General features: G+C 40.6%; 1 protein-coding gene across 8 annotated transcripts in view; it reads left to right on the forward strand.

The window, feature by feature from the left end:
• The first annotated feature begins 2,991 nt into the window (after window positions 1–2,991).
• The window catches only part of LOC107706609 (transcription factor COE3-like), a 101,782-nt gene continuing 84,556 nt past the window's right edge, over window positions 2,992–20,217 (forward strand). For all 8 annotated transcript variants that reach the window (XM_016510363.1, XM_016510366.1, XM_016510367.1 and 5 more), the window contains exons 1-6: window positions 2,992–4,122; window positions 4,373–4,529; window positions 4,857–4,920; window positions 5,190–5,245; window positions 8,194–8,267; window positions 9,792–9,860. In XM_016510363.1, the coding sequence (XP_016365849.1) occupies window positions 3,989–4,122; window positions 4,373–4,529; window positions 4,857–4,920; window positions 5,190–5,245; window positions 8,194–8,267; window positions 9,792–9,860 (554 nt within the window). In that variant the 5' untranslated portion in view covers window positions 2,992–3,988. The remainder of the gene's footprint in view (window positions 4,123–4,372; window positions 4,530–4,856; window positions 4,921–5,189; window positions 5,246–8,193; window positions 8,268–9,791; window positions 9,861–20,217) is intronic.

Raw genomic sequence — 20,217 nt, forward strand, 5'->3', positions numbered from 1 at the left:
AAGCTAATAATATATATATATATATATATAAAAGTTGGTCTCGTGCAGTGTGTAGGCTATTTAAAATGTTACGTTCAAAAGATTACATTTTAACAACTCGAATAAAGATATACATACGTAACTAGTTTAAAATAAATAGGACTTCTATTTTAACTAAATAAATGTGTATGGAACGTACAGCAATGGTGACCTGTTTAATGTCGTCAGGCAGCATATAAGGATTGAAGTTCTTTCCAGCCAACTATAGAGCTGAAGTTTATAATTGTCACTGGAGTTGTATTGGGACATCTGCTCGACTGTATCAAAGCCGACACGAGAGTCCCAGCGGCTGAGCAAAAATCTGAGTTAATTAGCGCGATACATGTTTAATTAAAGCCAATTACAATATCTAAAATTACCTAATCGAAACCTGTTTTCACAGTGAAGGTGCCCTCAGCACGATCTGTTTCACACAGAAATAACACATGCATTCTGCAGCACATGCACTTTGTGCTTCTGCACGATACAGATGCTGCTGGATATGGAGATTTTTTATTTTTTTTGTCTGCAAATAAAAGCATCAGCAGATATTGGACACGACGGCGTGTGCACGATACAATACTTCTATTGGAGTTTTAATGTTTTTTTTTATTATTATAGGCTATTTGTTAAATGCATGCATTTATGTGTTGGCTAATTAATTTACGTTGGACACTTTAATCTGCGAAATAAGGTTTATAATTTGTTCCTTAACATTTGATAACCATATCAGACTTCGCCTTTTGTTATTTTGTTTTTAAGTCTTTCTCATCGTCTTTTTAAATTCGGACTGTTTGATGATTGCAAGCACATCCAATGCACGACAATTGTGAAGTGATCAATTCTGGCACTCTTTAAAAGAGAATCAGAAACTGATTGGCTCATGTTTGATCGATATTAGGCTATTGATTAGTGCTCTCCACCCGTTTAATTGTGCTGTGATCTCAAACGCTGTTCCACGGATGCGTCGAGAGGAGGCGCTCTTCATCAAATTTCTCTCAAAGATTAATAAGATCTAACATGGGCAGACAGAATAGAGCTCAATCCGCAGCGTTCACTTAAAAAAAAAATATATATAATAATAAAATAAAATAAACGTTCCAGTTAGAAGCAAAAAGCTTTTACGTGTCATACTAGAACATTTTAGAAAGATGTTTTTCTAAAAAGAACCCATGAACCCTGATCTGAACAACCTATAACTTAGCAAATTTTTATTATCGTCAACAATACTAAACAATAAAAAATATTAAATATTTGATGATGATTATTATTATTATTATTATTATTATGTAATGCAAACCATATAAGCCTTTTAGTGGTGCAAACTGTCTTTTTTCTACAGAATATTTTGCATGCAGTAGATATTTTAGCTGCACCTTTAAATATTTTTTGCCTAACAAAAACTGACACATCTGACACTTTGGAAATGTAAAACCGCAATTAAAGCGGTTATCACAATAAACACGCCGGATTTTTTTGTGTCATACATTTGTCCCGCACTTTATTTTCAAACGTAGAGGAGCGAAAGTGAAAGTTGGTGAATTAAAGAGCGCATTTTGCACGCTTTGGCTCCGGGCTCCAGATGAGCCTCAGAAATGAGCCGAGATGGATTCAGGCGAGCAGCTGATTCTCCAGTCTCCGGCCAGATGGCTTCTGAACACAGATTTGCATTCATTTTCGCCTAATATCTTCCAAAATAGAGGGGCAGCTGCATTTGTTGTCAAATAAGGGTTAAAACGCCTTTTTAGGACGGGATCGTTACCTACGCGATGGGATTGTTGAACTTCTCTAGTCAACAGTATCAGATTTAAAGGGATTTAGACTAAAACCCTAATTTGGTAATCAGATTGAAATCGCTTTGGCGTGTAATCTGCATTAGAGATACTGTAGATTAGGCCTAGGGTTAGCAAACCTGAAATATTTATCATGGTAAATTAGAAAAGGTTTGGATAAAATACAAATAATACCACTTTAAATAAAAACAAAAAAATCACATGCCAAATAGGTCTCCGGAAACTTTAGGTTTATTTATTAGCACGCGCGTAATTTTAGTCGAATTTTTGATAACAGTAATTATAAGCACATTTCACGTGAAACAAAACAACTGTTTCGTGATTAAGACAAATAATAATCATCATCATTTAGAGTGCCATTTAACATTAAAGTTCACAGAGGCATTCAGTGTATGCATGGATCAAAGTCATTGCGAATTAAAGACAAAAAGCATATCAATCTTAAATTGTCGTAAAATACAATTTTATTACTTACGTATTTAATTAGACGACGATGCAATGTGATGGATTTTGAGTCGAGGCAAGAGCAACAGCTTTGATAATTCACTTATCTTTGGCAATAGTCATTAACCCCCAACACTAGCAGAATAGATTGCAGTGTAAAACACATCTCTCTTCTCCTCTCTCAGTCCATCCATCCATCCCTCCCTCCAGCGCACAGGGTCCCCAGATAACCAACATCGGACTTCCATTTTCCCCCATTAATTCAAATATTAACATGCATGCAGAGTCTGTCAATATCGGAGACACGAGCACCTTACGAAATGAAAGGAAAAAAATTACCCTTATTGTCTTGATAAATGATTATATTTTTATTTCAAAAGACATCCTACTTCTTGCGCATAGAAGGAGAGGGTGGACGCAATGTTTCCCCCGAGTCCCTTCACACTTTCAGATGTAATTCTGCAATAATTTTCAAAATTAAGCGAGTACGCGCTAGGACTAGGAGTTTGACATCGCCTCGGCTCGCTCCACGCACGCAAACCGGGTCTTAGATTCAAGCGGTACACGTTGCCATAATTTAAGACGCGCATTACGCCATTATGCAGATGCCCATGGTGTTTATTATAAGGAGCATGTAGTCTTAAAATGCCAGTAAACCTTCCTGATTTGAGAGTAATCAAAGTGAATCGATTTGGAGGCTCGCGTCAGGGACGTTTGGCACCGCTGTCATAGTGATGATGGCCCAGTAAGACTTTTTATTTTTTTATTCTGGAAACCACTTGCAGCGGATGGGTGGTCAGTCAGTGCTCTTTTGCACTCTATAAACTTGCATGGCAGTTTTTCAGGAAATATAGTTCCCGCGCGCCGCGCTTTATTCGCGGGCTTTAATTATCATTCATTTGTGTTCCTCTCTGATGATTACTTGACACGATGCGCACTGGAAAAGCAGTAGCGGCAGCAGCAGCAGCAGCAGCGACTCCAGTCGAGTATGTACTCACGGTCCAAGCTTAAAGCCCAGCGACAGGAAGCGTCAATCCTCTCCATGTATGGGCAAAGCCACGCCCACGTGCGCGTCATCCTCTGACAGCCTGGATCCCGTGGGTCTGGAGTTTTTGGCTCCCGGGAAAGGTTCCAGTCCTGGGGGATAGAGGGTTGAGTTTTGTATGCTTCCATCCATTCTGCAAAGACGCGCTAAAGGCCCCTCATCATCCTCTCCCGTGTCCGGGAACACCTCCACGGTGATCATTTACGCGTTTATTTGTCTTTTGGAGCCAGAAGTGGTGGATTCAGCAGTGTCCCGAAGCCTTTTTTTGATGCTGTTGTTATAGGATGCAACCAAGCTAAGAGCATCACCACCATCATCATCATCATCATCAACAACAAAAACAACAACAGAAAGTTGCAAGAAATGTTTAACTGAATTAAAACGAGTCTAATATCCCTGCTATTTGCGCGACTTGTTTCGTTTCTTCCACGGGAGGATCTCCATCTATCCAAACAAGCTGCTTGGAGAGGCTTGAGAATCTTTAAGCACTGAATCGTTCATGTGGTGCCAGCGCAGGGCGGACTGAAGAAGGAGTCGGGACTGCTTTTTCTTTTCTTCTTCTCTTTTCGACAAATCCCAAACAAACTCTCACGGCTATCCGAAGGGGCTCTTGGAGAGACGACGCGCCATCGCTCACACTCTCATTTCATCTCTTTGGCTGGAAGTCGGTTGCACGCGAACTCTTTTAATGTTTGGGATTCAGGAAAATATACCAAGAGGGGGGACCACTATGAAAGAGGAACCGCTGGGCAGTGGCATGAATCCGGTCCGATCGTGGATGCACACGGCTGGGGTGGTGGATGCGAACACGGCCGGCGAGCGGTACGTTTGCCAAATCATCCGATTTTTTAATGCATTTCTCAGATCGACCCCTAAATCCCCAATATGCCATGTATCAATTACAATCTCCCCATGCACCTCTTCGCCGCTTTCCCCTGTTCATTACATCATATTACAGTTTAAGTGACAAATCAAGAATTCTCCTATGTTTTCATTCTATCTACATCTATCTATATCTCAAGTGTACGCCTGTTGTTTTAACCCACACTGGTGTCTCGTTTTTTCCCCGCAGTGGAGTTGGTCTGGCACGGGCGCACTATGAGAAACAACCGCCATCCAACCTCAGAAAATCCAATTTTTTCCACTTCGTCCTGGCGCTTTATGACAGACAGGGACAGCCAGTGGAGATCGAAAGGACAGTTTTTGTGGACTTTGTGGAAAAGGATAAAGTAAGCGGCACTCTGGAATACTGCTTTGAATTTTCACCTTAAAACTTCCACACTTCTAGATCTTTGGAAACACGTGCGCCATTAAACCGCTTTGACGGATTTCACAGAAAAAAACAAAAATAGATATGCATTATACACATTATTGCCAGGAATTAATCTACTAAATACAACCTTAAATAGAGTTGCTGGGTTTTAAAAGCGTAAAGATGCTGAGGGAACATGCATACAGACAAAAAAAAAAATGCATGCATTTCATAAACACACTAAAATAAAATTCTCAACAACCCAATAATGCCAATCTGACCCCAAACAAATGCTTATTTTCAGGAACCTAACAGTGAAAAAACTAACAATGGGATACATTACAAAATACAACTATTGTACAGCAACGGTAAGTGTAAATTTCTCTATTCAGCAAGGATAGATTTACAAGTGTTTTATTCTCTCAATGGAGCCGTATTAGTTTCCTAAAAATGTAGTTCAGTTTATTCCACAAATGTAATTCTAGTAGATGGCAAACCTTCGATGATGTTTTTTTTTCTATTAGTGAATTTCAAGAATACTTTCAGCTTCTTTTTTTTTCCGAGGAAACTTTGTATAGTTTTTTTTTTTTTTTACCAGACATTTTCCACATTGAAAAACAAAAATAATTTCCCACAGGCGTCAGAACAGAACAGGATCTTTATGTTCGGTTAATCGATTCCATGACAAAACAGGTAAGAACTTTTCCTTTCTCTTGCGTGTGTGTATTTATATTTATAATCTGTGTCATATTTTGTTGCACGTGCTTTGGTCACACTTCATATTACAGTATACATGTTTCCATAAGTAAATACAAAATAAGCAAATACATCATCTTCTCCTTATGTAATATTTTTTTTTTTGGAGATGCAGAGCTTTTATTGTTATTGATGCTGTAAGCTCGTTATATTCACATGTGCTGTGAACACTGTAATGTAAAGCCGTGGCTGTATTTTGGGTTGCTCTGATTAATGGGGGAGGTTATTTGGCGGATTTAATTTAATATGAATCACATTACCACGTGTTTCTTCTCGTGTAGCTGCTTGATAATTTATTGCGAATTAATGAAACTGTGGAGGGCACAAAAATACGTATATATATACTTTTAAATTACGCATTTAAAATACAATAATAATAATAATAATAAACTGAGGATAAAGGGAAAATAACCTAAAGTGTTATTAAATTTCTTTATTATTTATACCGATTAGTTTCTAATGAGCCACATTATAGTCTTGCTCTCGCATATTTGTCAAATCCTATATTTCTGTATTGCGCTCATTAGGCTGTTTTTTTATTATTATTATTTAATCGTGTTTTAATCTGAGACCATATATAGCTCATATGCTTGTGCTTGTGAAGCACAACAATGATAATTTATAATGCATGGAAATTATTTTAATAATTTTATATCATAGCTGCTTTGTATTTAATATAAAATAAAAAAAATTAAAATGCAATTTTTTTATCTGCTTCTCGTGTAGCTGCTTGATAATTTATTGCGAATTAATGAAATTGTGGAGGGCACAAAAATACGTATATATATATACTTTTAAATTACGCATTTAAAATACAACAATAATAATAATAATAAACTGAGGATAAAGGGAAAATAACCTAAAGTGTTATTAAATTTCTTTATTATTTATACCGATTAGTTTCTAATGAGCCACATTATAGTCTTGCTCTCGCATATTTGTCAAATCCTATATTTCTGTATTGCGCTCATTAGGCTGTTTTTTTTATTTATTATTATTTAATCGTGTTTTAATCTGAGACAATATATAGCTCATATGCTTGTGCTTGTGAAGCACAACAATGATAATTTATAATGCATGGAAATTATTTTAATAATTTTATATCATAGATGCTTTGTATTTAATATAAAATAAAATAAAATTCAAATGCACTTTTTTATCTGGCAGTGCAATATTTCTTAATTGACATTCAGTTACTAAATTTCAGTGTGTCGTTATATCGCGCTGTCGCACGTGAAAACTCACTTTTGTTGTGCTGTAATTAGATCTGGTTAAAGGCATAAAAATAAAGCTCCAGGCGCGAGACAGACACTTGAGTTCATATTGTACTCTGATGTTCTCTGAAATCACTCTCAGCTCATTTCCATTGTCCATTTCAGCCTCTCAAGAACAGGGCGGATCTTTAGCTTGATTTTGAGGCTCTTGTTATCTGTAGTTTATCCATCGTTTGGCTTCACAGGAGAGAAAATATGAAGGTTTTATCTGAGGCGCCTCTGAATGGAGCTGAACATGATCAAAGAGTCAATGGCGCTGAACAGACACTTTATGGTTTTCCGTATATTTTCAGTGAGAGGCAGGAAAATAAATAAGGACACATAAAGCAATGTCTGATAAATTCTATCTAGTGCTTATTTTGTTATTTGGAATTTCTAGATTTGGGGTAACGGTTTTAATTTTTATGTTTGTTAGATATGTCTTAATAGAATTAATGATTATTAGAATTAATGTAATCAGAAATACAAACCAACGCTTGCATTCAGCATGCAGCTGGCAAATTAAAATTCAAAAGGGAGCTAATTGCTACTATACGTTATAATAAGTTCTCATATATTTAAAGCAATTTATTTTTGCACCGTGTGTTTATTTACGCACGCATGCGTTTTTGTTTTCCTTTCCAGTTTTATGTGTATACAACAGTGCTTGGATTTTCATACATTTATATGTACTAACAATAGGCCTACTGTGTATTTATATAAAAGTGAATGTTTTTTGTTTGTTTCATTGTTTTTTTGCAATGGTGTACTGTGCAAGAGCGCACTCCAACGCGCCCCACGGATCCCACGGAAGGACGCGTTGGAGTGCGCTCTTGCACAGTACATCATAACGGGAGCAGGGCAAACAGGGAGGGAGGGAGGGAGAGAGAAAAAGAGAGAGTGAGACAGAACGCGCAGAAAGCACCAAGGCCCGTGCGCACCTACAGCTCCAAACGCCATCTGTTAAAGCCAATGCTCAAAAATTACTCAAGCGTACCCCCCGACACCGCTTTTTATCTAAAGAAAAATCATTGTTAGCGGCTCAAAATAAACAACAGATTGCCCATTAGCACTCTACCCCTAAATATCTGCAGATTATAACCGCGTTGATGTGTACGGTTATGGGTATTATTTACCGCGGCCATCTGCGTCGGAGAAGTGACATCTATGTGATTTCTGTTATCATTCCCCAAATAAATAGCGCACAGATCTAAACAGAAGCATATGCGACTCTTCATTTCTAAAGTGATATGCATGTGGTATAATTTGTCATCGCAATGACCGGCCAAGTGTTGATATTCATTTCAAACATCATATTTATTTATGCAAATTAATAACACAAAGGTTATCTCTATCTTGAATGTGGGCATGTGTGTTGGTTTACAGATAAAACATTGTTTAACAATGTATGTGGGCTAAATGGATTTTATTTACGCACCTTTTCTTGTCGATTTGTAATTGATGAAATTTAACTTTGTGGCATAAAACCACATTTTATTATTTTATGTTTAATTTCATAGTATTTTTTTTTCTTTGCTGGAGAAATGCGGTTTTATATTTAATATTTTAAATGTTATATTTTATGTGTTGTCCACTTGTTTAAAACGTCTTCACTGTGACTTTTATTTCAAGGCTATTATTTATGAAGGTCAAGATAAAAACCCAGAAATGTGCCGAGTTCTTCTCACACACGAAATTATGTGCAGGTAAGAAAAAAGAAACATCTTTTTCATTTTCAGATAATTATAAACTATTACATTTGACTGCGTAATTGAATTTTATCAGCCATAATGTCTTGTCATGTTTTCATAAATGCGTAACGCACATGATGTAGGCCCGTCCAGGCCTCCGAGCATCAGCCTTACAGAAAATCAATGAATCCCTGAATAGATCTGCCTGGATACGCTGAAAAGAATCCAAATGTTCAGAATTGTCAGGCGGCTTATGCGTAATGATTTACGGTTCGCTTTGCGCCCTGCTCTGCGAGTTTCAGAAGTTCTACTTCAAAAGCGCAAATCTGACCGGATCATTTTGTGACATCGGACTTATGAATGGTTTCACTGGACTTTTAACACTATAGAGGATGAATTGAAATTCACACACACACAGCGGTCGGCTCAAATGCAGACGCGTGTGTGCGCTCTCGGGCCTTTTTTTTTTTGGAAAGTGGCTTTTCATCCTCAGTATTTTAATCGTGCGCCACTCTGTCTGTTCTGATTTTTACGCACACGCCACAGAGATATCCTTATCCTGTGGTTATTTTAAAATGAGAAAAATTACGATTAATAAAACAACTACACTGAAAGAGAACCAGACGCTTATGGAAGCAAGCACTCAATTTTCCACCAAATCGGAAAGGAATCAGAACAGTGCGCAGGGGTCACGCCACATCCTTCTGCGCGCGAGCTAAAAACGCTTCAAACTTTTAAGAGCTTACGGGTCCTCGTTTAACGATCAAGAAAGTTCCGCACTTTGTTGCTTGCGTCAAAACCGCACGGATGCGTTTCTGAGTCCCAAGCAGAGGTCCATAGACATACCTTAATCACGTTAGCTGTCAGCTTTAAGGAGCTTTACGTGTTTTCTATACCATATGGTGTTAATTTGGCTCACTTAGACATGTAACCATTATACAAGTAGGCTTCTTTAAATTCAAGAGGCATTTTTTTTTTCTCTGTAATTTCAACATTAATTAAAGCAAGCATAATGGAAGCATCTTCAGGGCCTCAAAATGGAGGCATTGGCACATTGTAGGAGACTGATGGAGGCTTTTTGAGCTGGTAATTAATAAGTGCCCCACAGAAATCCTGGTTGAAGGTGGCATCTTGCATCCTCTCCAGACACAACAGCTTGACAATTAGAGGTAAACAAAAGCTGGGGCTGAGAGAGAGCTTTCCCCCCTCCCAGCCTCCTGGCACCCCCTCTCCTCCTCTCAGCACTAAGACAAACACCAAAAACATGCTGTTTTCCCTCCTTCAGCCACAGCGCCGGGCTCCGTGTTTACCCGCCGCCCGCATCTGCGAGAACCGCAGCCACCAACACCATCCGGCTCAGCCAGAACCTACGCCAAACACCTCGGCGGTTAGCTAGAAAAGAGGACGAGAGAGCGTGTCAGATGAATAAATCGAAACACACGGTGCTCGGAGACGAAAGACACATGCAAGCTGTTTGCTGATTCTCTCATATCTCATCTCATGTCTCCTTTTCTCTCTCCCTGTGTTCTTCTCCCCAAGTCGGTGTTGTGACAAAAAAAGCTGCGGAAACAGGAACGAAACGCCCTCAGACCCTGTGATCATCGACAGGTAAGACTATCTTTCTGCTTCCTGTGAGCGTAGGGCGCTGCGGCCCAGCATCCTGGCCCGGGTTTGCCCCGTGTTGTTGTGCGGCGTGCCGCGCAGGTGGGTTGACGCGGGGTGTCTTTAGGGGCCGCGTAATTGCTGGTGAGTTGTCAGGGACGTGCTTTCCTCGAGACTTGCAAGCAGTTCGCCGCATCGAGAGAGCGTTTGTCTTTAAATTCTCAACCCTTTCATCGTAATTTGTTAACAACTGCTCTGCTTATCTTCTCTGTAAACAGTGCACTGCCTCTTGCTGGCTTTGTGGCACGACTGCGTGCCGCAGCTGAGCAGTAACGTTGCATCTCCGAACATGCATGTTCGAGGCAAAAAGGCATCTTTACGTTGCGCTCTGTAGTGCTGCCGGTGGGAAATGAGTAATGTTTCTGGGCTGGCTGTTGGCGGTTGCATGTTGATCACATTAGGGAAAGCGTGTTCAAACACACCGGCTCCCGCCGAGTGGGTAATTGACGTTCTTTCTCTTTTTTTCTGCAGCTTATGTTTCTCTTTGTGAGTCTGGCTCAAGGTTACACTTACTCGGCGAGACTTACACTTCTTCCTTTTTGTCCAATTATCCCTGTGGTGGCAGCACGTACGTGGATTACGGCAGGGCAGGTTTTGGACTCGCGGCTGAAACGGTAAATGTGACAGGGAGCGCTGGCTGCTGGAGTCCGGGCCTCTTGGAGATTAGTGAGCTAGAACAAGCCTACCTTGCTCCATAAAGCCAGGAGTCTCTCTGTTTCCATCTGCTGTAAAGAGCCATGAATAACCAACAAGCGGTGCCAGCAGTGAGAGTCTTGTTTTCTCGCCGTAGCTGTTGCAAAGTTATCTCCCGATCACAAACTTGCCTGTCCACTGAGTGGGAAATTAGATTGGAGGGCGAGATGATGGGTAAAGCCGGGGAACGAAATATGCGCCACCAGTGGATAGCAATGCTAATGTTTGACTTGCTGAAATAGCTGTTTGCTTAGAATGTTTGGTATCTGACAGAGGGAACATCTCTCTTATTAGTAATCAAATAGCAGTGACCAGTTGTCGCTGTCACTCACCGTGCATGAAGTGTGTGAAGCGTCGGTAAAAAGGACTCATGCCCTGCGTGTCGAAATTATGGCCGTGCTTGCGTGTTTGGAGGTCTGAGCGTTTCCCGCTCTCACGTCATGTGGTCGTAATGTGGAAACCCTGCCTTACTACACAATAATGTGAGTGAACTGGTTCATGTGAGGAGAGGCTGTTTGATTCAGTTTTAGAGTAGAAGTTTTTTATTTCATAATCAATATTTGATTTGAATCATAATCCATCGCTCTGTTATGAAGCCTAGTAAGCTGTCTTGTTTTCTGCTTTAAGCAGCATTCACTAAATGCTGTACATAGTCAGCAACAGACATTTGAATCACATTTGAGAAGAGTTTAACATTAACATGTTGCTAAGCTAATTCCACAATGCTTTAATAAGCATAAAATAGTTAATTTTCATTGATACTTTTTAGATTTTTCACAAATTTTAAATGTATTTATTGCATTCTGGGACTTTCTTGTCCGTGAATAAGCAATGCTGCCTTACAATCTGGCTAAAATGTGGTGTCTTATGAGGTAGCATCAATGCTAAATATTTATTCACATCAGCATAATGATGCTGTAAAATGTTACCAATGTAGGCAGCTGACTAGCTTTTGGAACAGAGCCCCTATTTAACCTTTTTTAAGTGGAATATGAATTCCTACATCTTCTTCTGTAAACACTCTCAAAGAGTGTGAATCAATCCCAGTAACCTTGGTTATCTTTGCATTAAATGATTAGCTTGTTTAAACAGACGTGCTGAAGAGCTCTGACAGTGTGCGAACAGTAATTAGTTACAGGACCAACATTCATGCACTCACTGTAACTCAACCGCAGGAGAAAGAAAAGCTAGTGGGGCGAGAGAAAAAAAGGAAAAGAGGAGTCCCAGCGAGGAGGAGGAGGATTTGTTTTGGTTTTCTGAACAGAAGATAAAACGCATATCACTTCCTCTTAGCAGATCCTGAAAAGAGTCTCAGGCAGTCAGAGTCGATTCTCCCCACTGGCCATGGCTTATACAATGTATTTACCTTTAAAAGAACACAAACACTTTATAACAGGGTTTCACTGATATTTACTGCATTGACTCGTCCCATAAATTGCTAGGCTTTGTGTTGTGGCTAAATAGAGGTGGATGGATCGGATGTCTTGGCGCTTTGTGCTTCAATCTGGTGAACAATATGTGTAACACTAGTAAAAGAGGAAAAGGAGAACACCGCAAAGAAAGTCGGATACTCGGCAATATGAGGGATATTGTGGTAGGTTGAAACGACGGATAAAAAAGCTCACATTTTGATTGTGAGGCGTCTGAAAGACTCGAGAGGATCGTTTTCATAGAGGGGCGATCCGTTCTGTCGGATCACTAAAGCAGATGTGCTTCATTAGCCGACTGCATTGTCTGCATATCACAACTGTGAACAGATGATTTTATCCGACGCTCAGAGAACAAGGCGGCCGGGAGAGCCCGGAACGCTCGTAAACACGAACCTCAAATGACTGAAGCGTTCGTGCAGGTGGGGTGTATGATATAAAGCTAATTTGTAATCACAAAACTAATCCTGTGGGGTTATGTCTTGTTAGGTCCGTCTTTTTTCCTAGTCTCTGAGGAAAAAGTGGAACATTACAGTACACCAGGGAGTTTTATGCATAGCTAAGATACATGCATGCTCAGTCACCATTTATAAACAAGCATTTGTGTGCACAGGAAGTAGATCGTGCGAGGGTCGACTGCAATAGAATCAAAACATTTTACTGGGTTGGACTGGGGATAGATAAATAGACAGACAGATAGAGGAAGAGAATGTTCTGCTAAACAGGGCTATGGTGACCAGAAGATCTGGTGATCCATTATCAATAACGTTTTCAGCCACATTCTCCCAGATGGCACATGGGCCAGGCATACTGCTCGTTGGCACGGGCTTGGACAATAACTGGCACCCGCTTGATTCTGGCATTTTCAATGGAGTTTAGGAGACTTATCATTCCAAATGTGTCCTATTTTCCTGTAGTCAAGCCAGACATCTGTTTATACTATTTCTCTTGGACTTTGGTGCAGCTTTAGGTTCTTCACGAGGAGAAGAAGAAAAAAAACGAGAAAAACTTGGTTGTATTTCACAGCTGTTACAAAATTTCAACCTCAATGGTTCTTTAAATATTTCACAACCCGTCCCGGCTTCGCCATAGATTATTCATTGGTATTTTTTGAAAGATAGATTGAGCCTCTGAAATGAGGAGTTCTACGGCTAGACTCGAACTCTTGTAGGTGATGTCTTGAACGCACATGTCAAGCGCGAGGCGTTGGATCATTTACCGCCCCCGTATCGGTCCAAAAACTAATAATACCCCTCTGACTCAAGAACGATCAGGGTTTTCCTAGCCAACCGATCTCCCTTTCACTTTCTGTCAGAAAGGTCAAGACATGCTGACCTCTGACAGCCAACCCCCTCCCTCAACTGAATAATTCATGACATTGACTTTTTTTTTTGTCAGAGTACACAGTTGTGAAGCAGGACGGTTTATGTAGCTCATTTCGCTGAGGCTTCTGCACCTGTTCGGACCACGTGGTATTTGGGTCCCGATGCTGATTTAGCTAAACATTCATTAATTTTTCGTACCGGAGGACCTTTCCAGAAGGGATTACGCTTGGTTATTAGCTAGGTCTTCCTGGAGCCATATGCCGGGGGAAAATTTGTGTTCGTACTCTGCCTGTTGCGGGTTTTTTTTAATCTTTAAAAACCAACACAGATCGTTCCTCAGTTTATTTGCCCTTTTGTTTGTATCTTCTCCGACCAGGCTACTTAAAAAGACCCCCTTCCTCTCATCCGCGCACAGTCCCGCTCTCAGAGCTGATCAAATGCCAGCATTTAGAAGGTCAGAGCTTTTGTTGGAAAAGCGCTATGTAAATTAGCACCAGCAAAAGGGACATTAAACAAAATTCAATTCATTGTCTCCCTTAATGTCATTTACATTTTTGGCTTGGGCCCGTCCTGTCGAGGAGAATTTTGGAGATGATTTTAATTGCATATCAGCGCTGGAACAGAGGGCTGTCTGGAGCGAGACACATTTGGATCATCTGTAAAGAGAGGTTTATTTACCAATGCTCTTGAATGGCAGGTTTTCACAGGCGCGTGCGTGACGTAATTAAGCCCGTGTTAAGTGTTAATTCCCCGGCCTGTCTTTTTCCTCCCAAAGAAAGGCCTGTTTTACCCACCTTGTGGGGAGTTCTGTGGCTTTAGTCCTTGTTTATTAGCTTTGAGACCTTCTATGCACTTCTAAACGTAGACAAAATACACATTTAGCAGATTTGATGAACCAAACTGAGCTGTTATCTTCAACATATCAGTTCTCAGAACAATATGCAAAGGTTGTACCTGTAGGGAGTGAGAGTATCTTTGTACCTTATTTACAGCTAAAAGTTTCATAGTAGTACCTTAAGGTTTTGCAGTACTACAATAAGGTCCTATGCACCTTTTAAAGGTAGATAAGGTACAAAGTTGTCTTTTTAAGGGTACTCCCCCAGTGACAAGCTGCCCTAAATATACAATTTGTGCAGATTTCTCTGATAGTATCAAAACTGTTGTCCAATCAAATGATCTATAAAAGGAGAATGTCCCTCCCCCTGATGTCACATGACTCTGACTAGTATAGTAAGTAGCAAATCATGCTGTGACGTAAATTAAGCGCTGCTCAAATCGAAGTACAATATCCCTGGTATGTCCCGCCCGAACTTCAAGTTTAATAGGAAATACAACCATGCAGGATGTGTGAAACAGAGCGGTACGGTAGAGGGCACTTGAACTGCTGCTTTTGCCTCCAGCCACGAGAGTAATATTTTTATTTATTTATATCTTACCTTGTCCAGGTGACATTCAACAGACCGTGTATGTGTATGAATGTTTTATTCGGAAAGTCCTTGTACCTCCAGTAGAGCCACAGCAGTCTTGGAGGATGCGTATGCACGTATATATGTGTGTTTATGTTCGCAGATACACACGTGTGAGAGGAGGAGAGCATCGGAGCTCCATTAGACCTGATTAATGAGGTTGCAGACAGCAGATATATCTCTGGCCAGGTAACAGCCTCACTGCTGCAGGTACACAGGTGTGCGCAGCAACTCTTTATTTATAACAATGTCCTCTACGGACAGAGGTAAACATTCTCCTATCTGAAAAATAATCATTGCTACTTGCTACACTTTTAAAAATTAGGCTCCCGGCTAGTTTTGCAGCCTGATTTCAATAGGAAAAAAATAATTAAATTTTTTTGTAAGCAAACTATATTCACATTTACATTAGGAAGATGCTTTAATCCAAAGTGATTTTATTAGTTTGTATAACAAAACCCATGATCTTTGTGTTGCTAGCTTACTTTTAATGAAAAACTTTTTTGATCTCAAAAAACCCTATATAGAATTAAAAAGGATTAATAAAAAAAATAAATAAAAAAAAACTTCGGAAGTGCTGCAATGAACCATTGAGGAAGCGTTATTTTTAAAGGTTCTGCAATGAGTTTGTAACTTTTTTCTTCTTCCTGAGAGTAATCACGGACATTGTTGCTGCAAATTGTACAAAACATTCAGTCAAACTTTTTTTAGCCAATCAGAAAGGCTCTTTTTCCTATGTTATGATTTTGCACTTTTGCATTCAAATTTGTTGACATCAGGTGGCAAGCATAAAATATAGCAAAAGGCTTCAAATTGTATTTATATCACATAGTTTGGTCATTTTAACAACCAGCTCTGGTGTCTGAAAGGAGATGGACTTTTATTTTTTAAATCATCAAGATTTAGGAGTTTTTCTAATAATTAATGAAGTTAGGATTCTTTATTAGTGTAGAAACATCAATGGTCTTGATTTAGCTGCTACATGCTAATAGTACTGGCAATGGCAATGTGTGCGTTTCTTTTTTTGAGCCATGTGGGTCTGTGTGTGAGGATTGAAGAGGGAAGGGGGAAATAGCTCTAGCATGTGTAGACAGGAGGGAACCCTGCGCTGTGTTGTTGTAAGACATGTTGCATGGGCCTTGTAACCGGAAGACGCCGGCTCCGAGGAGTCTATAGTGACAGACGAAATCCACACACACTCTTAGTGGTGAAAAAGCTGCAGATGCGAATCAGAAGAGAAATGTGAAAATGTGTACAACAACCAGCGTGATTGTGTGTGTGTGTGTGTGTGTGTGTCTGGTGGAGATATTGAGAGTCTAATCAGGACTCCTTGGAGGGGACATATGTGCTTTAAAAAGCCCCTTTTATTTGATTGAGCGCACAAAGCAACGACACTCCCCTTTTGTTGGGCTATATGAAAACCCCCGCTGAGCGTGTCAACACGCACACACACATGCATATGTACGCATGGATTCACATGCAACAAATACTCACGTGCATAAAGTATGATTATTGTATGTAAAAATGTGATTCCACACACACACACGCATGCACGCATGCGGACGTGCACAAAAACTCACCCCGGGCAGTTGGAGAGGGTGTGCTGTCACACAATAGCCCGGCGCGGGTGCACGTTCCTTTTGAATAACAACCGGGAAAATTGAATCAGTTTTGGTTTAGGAAGGACTGACTGGAATGCATGTCCGAAGTTCATGACGCTTCCCTCTGTGAATGCGGCACAAGCTGTTTTGCTCCAACGTCACACCACGGATGGATTCAGAACAGATCTGCTTTGCGCGCACATAGCTAACAATGCTTTAAATCAAATGTTTATTTTTATTTTGACTACTTCTGCAGTCGTTTCTAGTTCCTGGGCGCTGCGGCGCAGCAGAATGTTTTCGTGCTAAATTAAATTGACGTGTTTGGTTTCCTTTCGGCCGCACTGTCTATTTTACATGTGCGTGTTTATGGAGCGTCCTGTTTGATTCTGTCAACACTATGTCAGTGTGTGTTTTAGGCTGTAAAAGCATGATAACTGGCTTTTGGTTTGCGGTAGATGTTGGCTCTGTAGATCCGTTCGGTTCTCTTTTTCTTATTCGCAAATACACACCCACAACATTTGTTTGCCATTAGGAGCAGTTTGTAAATCAGATCAGGGTGTTGAGTGCGTGCTGTCTCTCTTGGAAGAAATATCCGTTCCTCTTCCCTCCGATCTCTCTCTTTTAAAAAAAAACACAAGGCTCCCATGTCTTTTCTCTTTTTAAACCACCCCCTCCCAGCCACCCACCCAACCTCCATTCCCATTTTTCCGAATGTGGCAATCTGTCGTGTGACACTGCTGAGATTAGGTTAGGAAACAGTGTGAGGATTGTATTGGACATGGTGCTGGTCGCGCCAATTTGAGGTCGCAGGACAGCGATCTGGACATTGGGCACACGCCGTCAGCATCTCTCTGTGAGAGGCACTGGGCCTTGGCCGTCGCCCATCCCATGGGCTCCCGGGAGGGGCCATCGGCTCTGAAACCTTCAAAAAAACTGCAGCAAATAACTATCATTTATTAAAGCTGACAAGTTATCTCTAAATATAGGCCCCTCTGTCAAAAGATTATCGGCCACCGGTCGGTTCTGCTGATAACGCAAGCGTGTTTTCGAATCTCACATGAACATTTGACGGTAGATTGCGCTCGCTTGCGCTGGAGGACGTATATCTGTGCGTGCACTTGCCCTGTGTGAAGTCTGAATTACATTTTAGGCGAAAAGGAATCAGAAACATTCGAGCCCAGAAGTCAGCAGCAAGCTGTGTAGTTGAAAGGTTAGGCCGCCCGTTTCACACACTGGCTCAAGGCTATTTATCATTATAAGTGAGTCTCTGCTTAAGTTTCCCAAACCCTCATTATAATCATTCCCAGCAATTACAGCGTCCAGAACCCCGTCTGCCATCCAGCACACATCATCAGCCGTTTACTCGGCTCAAAGCTGCTGCTAATTTACATTGTTTTAAATATGGGGTGCAATGCTGATTGATTGTTGTTGCTGTAGGTCGACTTAATAGAATATCATTAGCCATGCTAAATATTTGTTTAACTCTTAAATTGTTTGCACGCACAAAGCAAGGCCGTTTAGCTGCGCAATCGTACATTGTAATGCGGGCTAAATCAAACTTTGAGATAAATTCTAGTTTGTGTCTTATTGCTGACAGATGCCGCAAGCATTTTTAATTGGCATGTGCATTAGACTCGCTCTTGCTCCATTTCTTTAGCATTAGCATTTCTGCAGCATAATGCTAGCAAAAGATGGTAAAGATGTAAATACCATGGTGTGCACGCAACATCCAGGTCTCGCACTCTGTGTAAAACACTTGCGTTTCCGAAGCACTCGCTGGGTAATTATCCTCTTGTGAAGAATGCACAATGGCGCCAGGATGATGAATCGATGGCAGATTGGACGCATGGTTTAACTGTCATGTCCCTCAGATAAGGGGCTGCTCGGGGATTGCTCATTCTCACTGCTAGCCTGCTAGCTTGCCAGTTTATTAGTGCAAATCCCAAATGTTTAGTAAACTCATTAGGCTCCATCTAATGCTAATTTATCATCATAGATGGACCACAAGAGGAGCGGGACACTGGGGTGGCCGGGCCAGGGCTTTGACCGCTGGCTGATCAATCAGTGCTATAGGGGCTAGCATGTTTCATTAGATCCGCTAGAGTCGGATGAATTTTATGGATTTCGCTCCTGAAAGTGGGATTTCGGGGGCTTAGCAAAAGTGTGGTGGCTGACAACACTTATCTACAGGAATACATGAATAAAACCGCTGGCTGGCTTGTCCAGAGACCTGCTCAATATGCTGAATGAAAAAGTATCGTACCTCTGCCCTTCAATGAATGAGAAGAGGAACAGTAGCACATGTAAAACAACAGCAGAGCTTGGCCTATAGGAGTTGGCAGACATGACGGACCATTCCCTAGTTACTGTTTCCTAATGTAATAATAATAATAATTTAAAGGGGTCATATGATGCGATTTCAAGTTTTCCTTTCTCTTTGGAGTGTTACAAGCTGATTGTGCATAGATAAGATCCCTGAAGTTGCAAAGGCTAAAGTCTCAAAACCAAAGAGATATTCTTTATTTATGTTAAGACTCTGCCACGCCCCCCTAAAACGGCTCATTCTAACACGCCCCCACATATCTACCCCACTATGTGGAAATATTTGCATAATCCCGCCGCAAATGTGCACGCAAAGAAAGAAGGCATGGTGTCAGTAACCGCAGTTAGTGTTGAAGCAGCCATGTCAGAGAGACGCTGTGTGTTTCTAGGCGAAAGCAAAAGCACTTTATTTAGCCTTCCGAAAGTAGATGCATTTAGGAATCTTTAAGATTACTTACAACAGAACAGCAATGCATTTTATGGACGACCGTTTCGTGAACCTAGGAGAGGAGGTAATTCTGACTTTGCTATGTATTATTATTATTATTATTATTTTACTTTATATAGAGCTCTTGGCACAAAGGATAAGAACATACAGACAAGAATAATTGATGTGATGTGGTACAAAGATATTTACTAGCCAAGGCTGTTATTTTTGCTCTGATATTTGATATTTACCCCAAAATGGACCTTGAATATAGTAGGGTTGGCATAAAACATGTTTTGAAAGCGAAATGTCAAGGGTTATTAATTGCTTTTCAATTATATCCCCTCTTTCTCTGCCATTAAAAAGCAGTAAAGGCACTAAAAATATATAAAAAAAACGACCACAGACGTCACTTTTGTGCCTCTTGTCTGGGTGTGTGTGCAAATCCCAGCACCAAACCCAATGACTACATAGGTATAGAATGTCATGGACATTTGTGTATAATAATAATAATATAATTTCCAGATAAGCCCATGATGAGTAATATACACCTGCGTTCAGTCACAGATTCATGCTTGCACGTGTCTGCAGTGACTCAATCGTCAGAGCTTGTCTATCCTGAATTGGGACCAGCTCGTCCAAGTCCTGGCTGGATCTTGTCTTTCCCTAAATCTCCAAGTTGAGAGCCAGAGGAGGCTCTGCATCTGTAAGAAATTACCCTCAATCTCCCACATCCAGGAGTTTACACTTCTGTAATGACAGAGGAAACCACTGGCCTCAGTAGGGTGCAGATTTTAAAGGATGTCTTTAAAAATGGCATTCTTCTGGCAGACCTACAGGATTACTCAGTGAAACGGTCCCAACACACACACACACACACATAGCCTCCGCGTCCACCTCACATACTGATGCAAGAACATTGTATAATACTATATATTAGCCAGATTTTAGTTTATACTTACATTGGCTTGCTCAAACTCAGCGGTTCCACTTTGTTATCGGAAAAATCATAGTGATCAATTGTTTTGTGTTTTTTTTTTTT

The sequence above is a fragment of the Sinocyclocheilus rhinocerous genome, unplaced genomic scaffold (genome assembly GCF_001515625.1).
Source record: "Sinocyclocheilus rhinocerous isolate Xijiao unplaced genomic scaffold, SAMN03320098_v1.1 scaffold2189, whole genome shotgun sequence".
In the NCBI taxonomy this organism is placed as follows: Eukaryota; Metazoa; Chordata; class Actinopteri; order Cypriniformes; family Cyprinidae; genus Sinocyclocheilus; species Sinocyclocheilus rhinocerous.